General features: G+C 53.0%; 1 protein-coding gene across 1 annotated transcript in view; it reads right to left on the bottom strand.

Annotated features, from left to right (window-relative positions):
* The window catches only part of IGFBP7 (insulin-like growth factor binding protein 7), a 9,172-nt gene that overhangs the window by 3,403 nt on the left and 1,389 nt on the right, over positions 1-4,380 (bottom strand). Inside the window, exons 2-3 of the mRNA XM_010296317.1 lie at positions 2,480-2,543; positions 1,284-1,393 (exon numbers count right to left, since the gene is read on the bottom strand). Coding sequence (XP_010294619.1) covers positions 1,284-1,393; positions 2,480-2,543 — 174 coding nt within the window. The remainder of the gene's footprint in view (positions 1-1,283; positions 1,394-2,479; positions 2,544-4,380) is intronic.

Here is a 4,380-nt window from a genome sequence, read left to right as displayed (position 1 = left end):
GGAATGCATAGAGCAGCACAGCTTTCCGGTGTGGATGGGTGCTGGGCAGTGGGGTGTGCAAACATGCCCTGCACCGATGGTCTCAGAGAACTCATGTGCATGTTCCTAAAGGTGTGTTTAGCCCATCAAATGATGCCTGCGCTGAACAAGGAGGATTTGTCTGTCTTGCAGCTGCTGGTAGCCATACATCAATCCAGGTCCGTTTTCTTGTCCTTGTTTAAAGAGACTCCCCCAACAACCTCCCTGATGGCCTTTTAGCATGGCACTAGCAGAGAACGGAGTGTCTGCATGTTGCTCCTGGAATGGGCTCCCTGCATGACCTATCCTCTTCCAAACAGGCCAGGGACAGCCCTGTAGGTTTCTGCTGCAGCAAACCAGGCGGTCCCTCCAGGTGGGCACAGCATCGACAAGAGAGCAGCACTGCAGGCAGGCCCCAGTGCTGTGTATCCGAGCCCAGAGCATAGCACGGGATAAGTGGTGCTCAGCCCCTGTCATCACCAGGTCAAGCAGTCTCTCGGCCTTGAGGAAGAGACATGAAAAGCAGAGCAGCGCTGACAGTCAGTGTAAACATGGCCTCTGCTTATAAATGAGCAGAAAATGCTGCCAGGGTCAAGGTGCCCACATTGTATGCTCCCCCAGCACTGGGAGGGTGCCCACATTGTATGCTCTGGGACCCCTATGAATAGCGTTTGCTGTCTCAGAGCAATCTCTGGGCCAATCTAGGGTTTTGGGTTTTTTTTCTCTGTAGTATTCTTCATCTAGTATTATTTCAGTTACTTTAAGACCTCCTCCCAAGTGTCCACAAACCTGTGGCATTTGAAGAGGCTACAGGGGCTAGGCAGTGGCTCTCAGACCTATGGCCAAGATCCTCTCTGCTCCAGACTGGCTCCTGCCCTAAGCCAGATGTTACCAGTGCACTGCCGGTTACCGGAGGTAACTGCCCCGTGCAGTTCCTGTGCCTGACGTGGGCCAGCCATGTCCAGCCACCTCAGAGTCACTGCCACCCGCAGGGTGACAGCAGGTCAAGGGACATTCTCTGCGTGCTCTGAATACCAGGCGCTACCAAGAGAAACACAAGCCCTGTTCTGCCTCAGGATCAACAAGAGTTTAGACAAAGATTAAGCAAAGCCAGATGTTTGGGGGCGGATGGAACGGCACAGATGGGAGAACTCATCAAAGATGTGTGTTTCTAAGGAGGGTTCTGCTCTGGCCTTCAAGCTTACCAGGCAGTTTCAGCTGCCTCAGGCTTGCTATGCTCCAAGAGCTCCTAGCAGGGCCCTTACCTTGTTCCAGATGAGGACAGGGGTTGGGATGCCTATGACTTCACAGCTCAGGTAGATCTGTGCTCCTGTCACATTCCAGATGTCCTTAGGAGGGGTCACGATGGAGGGTCCTGCAAAAAGGGATAAATGCTTTTAAGTACCAGGTGACTGCAAGCCTGGTTCCTTGCTAGCCTTTTAAGTGGGGCTGGTCACTTCTGACAGGTTTTGAGGGTGCGGTGGAGGGGGGCCCTTCTTGGAGCAAAGCTTGCTGGACTGATCCTGTTGTCCCGGAAGTGGGATAACATACCCAGTGTGCAACACTCCAATATGCACACAGAGAAGAGGTATTTTACTTATACCGTATTGCGCAGATATGGGTGCTAGGTAGTATTCCACAAAGCCAGCACACCACACAAAGGAATCACCACGTATTTATCCCGTTATACAATTAGCAAAAACAATAGAGAACCTCCCAAATTTACATTCATTGGCTAGTAATTACCACATTGATTATTACTGGTTACACATACTTAAATTATAGCGCGTGCTCCTAGAAAGGGGGGGCGGTAATTTGCATAGTCCCTCAGTTGAGTCGGTGGTCGCGATCTCCCCGCCTCCGCTGCCTTTACCCCGGTTACAGTGGATTCTGCTGATCTCCTAACAGTTACATTTTTCAAGAGTAAAAGAACAACTTAGTCTTCATGGTTTACCGCTTAGGTACAACGACTTCATCTTCTTGACCACTAAATCTGGGTTCATTAATATTTTTTTTAATTGTGTTGTCTCCTGCTGACCTGCCCCCCCTAGAATCTTTAATTTATCTCCAACATCAATCCCACATCACAGCACTTCCCTCTCCAAAACTACACATGTATCCAACCTTAAACTGTTCAGGCTGATGGGCACTTGCCCCAGATGGAAACTCAAGTGTTGAGAAGTTCAGGTGATCAGCCCATCTACTTGCACGACTGAGGTCAGACCATGTTTTTATCCTCTCTTAGGGACTGAGCAGGACTTTACAAACTGGTGCCTCTGCTCACCAAGTGCATCGTTGTCACTCAGCTGGCATGGACGAGAGGACCCCCCACCAGACAGGGGGGGGTCCCACTCTCCCATGCCACAGTTGCAGCATCCTTTCTCCAAGAATGATTTTAATTTGCAGCAAAGCCCACGGCAGCTGGCCAGCAGAATTCAGTGTTACGCTGCTCCTGTCTTACCTGTGTGAAATATTCGGCCAAAGGAGGCTGGGTAGAGGGTGGCAGAGCTCTCCTTGGCGGGACCCTGGAAGGGACCAGGTGAATGCAGAGCTTCATTTCCCCAAAGAGCTCCGGTCCCTGGTTAAACAGGGAGTTGTTTCTAAAGCTAGATGGGAACAGAGCTGTTTTGCAGATCTGGCTGCAGATGTTTACCCCTCAGGCTGGGAAATGCTGGAGATGTAACCCATATCCCAGGAAGGGAAGAATGGCTTTTTCTGTTCAGTCCCTCTTTAGTGTGGCTGTTGTGCAAAATGCAGCTATTAATTCCCCACAATAGGAAGTGCAGACCAAAGGAGCACATAGTGTTTATTTCCACTTATTGATAGCTTGAAGGACACAGCAGATTTTCCCCTTCTGCGCTGAAGATGCGGGCAGTAAAAGGAAACTGAAGCTCCCATTAGGCTCCACCAGGAGAAGGCATTTCCTATGCGAACAAGTACTCCAGAGCCAGCCTGACTGAAGCCTCTGGGTATGCTGGCTCACAGACCATGGCTCATTCCCAGCCCCATAAAAGAGGGGCAGATTTGGGTCCTGGTGCTCCTGCTGGGGTCCTGAATATGCACTGACCTCAACCCTGCATGTGCACTCTGCCCTGCAGCCCTCTTGCAGGCAGTGGGGAGCAGGTTCCAGCAGAAAGCTGGCATCTTTTTTCCTCCTTGGGATCTAGGGGCAGATCCACACTGGTATCGCCAGCCAGAGGACATCAGCCATCCCTCTGTCTTAGCCCAAGGGATGCCGAGGTGGCTCCCCACTCCTGAGCAGCTGGTGTGATCCCAGAGAAGTGTCTCCTCTTCTCTTCCGAGACTTCTCTGTCCAGGAATGACTGTATGTGGCCTGCTGGTGGGAAGCTGCTAAGAGACCATGAGTGTCCAAATTCTCCATTACAGAGGTATCCCAGTCCTGGTTTTACCGGGAGGTAGATGCTTAGAAGCAGGGAAGTCTTATGTGTAGCCCCAGGCGATGGTTAAAACCACACCTAATGATCAGTACGGGCTGGTTTCCTGGCAGACATCACAACCCAGGTGCTCCTCACCTGCACAGAACTATTTCTGATGGCTGAGAAAAGGATTTGAGCAGGGTTTCATTAAATCGCTTACCCTGTTGTTGGTTGTGCTTGCTGCATGGGCCGATCCCTGTGCGCTGGCCAGGAGAGGGGTGTGTCAGCCACAGCACCCTTTCCCATATGGAAAGGTGCTGGAGTTGCCCTCACTCCAGGTGGCCCACAGCAGATCTGTACCCCCAGGCAGTGCCCAGCTCTGCACTCTCAGCAACACCCCACTGGAGGCTGTTCCACAAGCACAACCGTAGTGTAGTAGAGGAGGGCGATCCGTGGGGCTAGCAGCCCCAGCGCGCTCCTCCCCGAAGCCCTGCCTGGCCCCCGCGCAGCAGCAGGGCTGTGGCCAGCCCTGGGTATTGCCGTCCCCACGATGGGGCCACCTCAGGTCACGCACTCCGCTCCCCTTCCCCAGCGTGGCCGTTTCCTGCGCAGCCCTGCTGTTCTTTTTCTGGTGTCCCTTGAACAATAGGGACAATAGGGCGCTCGGCAGCTGCAGTGGGACCCGGACGTCCCCAGGCGGCCTTAGCTCACCCCGTGTTCTGCAAGGACCTCCAGCAGACGTGCACCCAGCACAGCCTGCTGCTGCCTTCTGCTCCAGCCACGCAAACCTCTCCACGTGCAAGGTGCCCTTCCTAGGGCAGCGCTCCGGGCCCGTCCCCGAGAGGCAGGGCTACGTTTGCTCCTCTACGATACCATCCTCTTCATCACCAGGTGCTGGGGTTCTCCATGAGGCAAGGAGAAACACAGCTGCTCCCAAATGACCACCATCTCCTGCCACCAAAAAGGAGAGATCCTGATTCTTAGA

Source organism: Phaethon lepturus, unplaced genomic scaffold (assembly GCF_000687285.1).
Source record: "Phaethon lepturus isolate BGI_N335 unplaced genomic scaffold, ASM68728v1 scaffold18331, whole genome shotgun sequence".
Taxonomy (NCBI): Eukaryota; Metazoa; Chordata; class Aves; order Phaethontiformes; family Phaethontidae; genus Phaethon; species Phaethon lepturus.
Note: the sequence above shows the minus strand (reverse complement) of the source record. Positions and strands in the feature narration are given on the sequence as shown.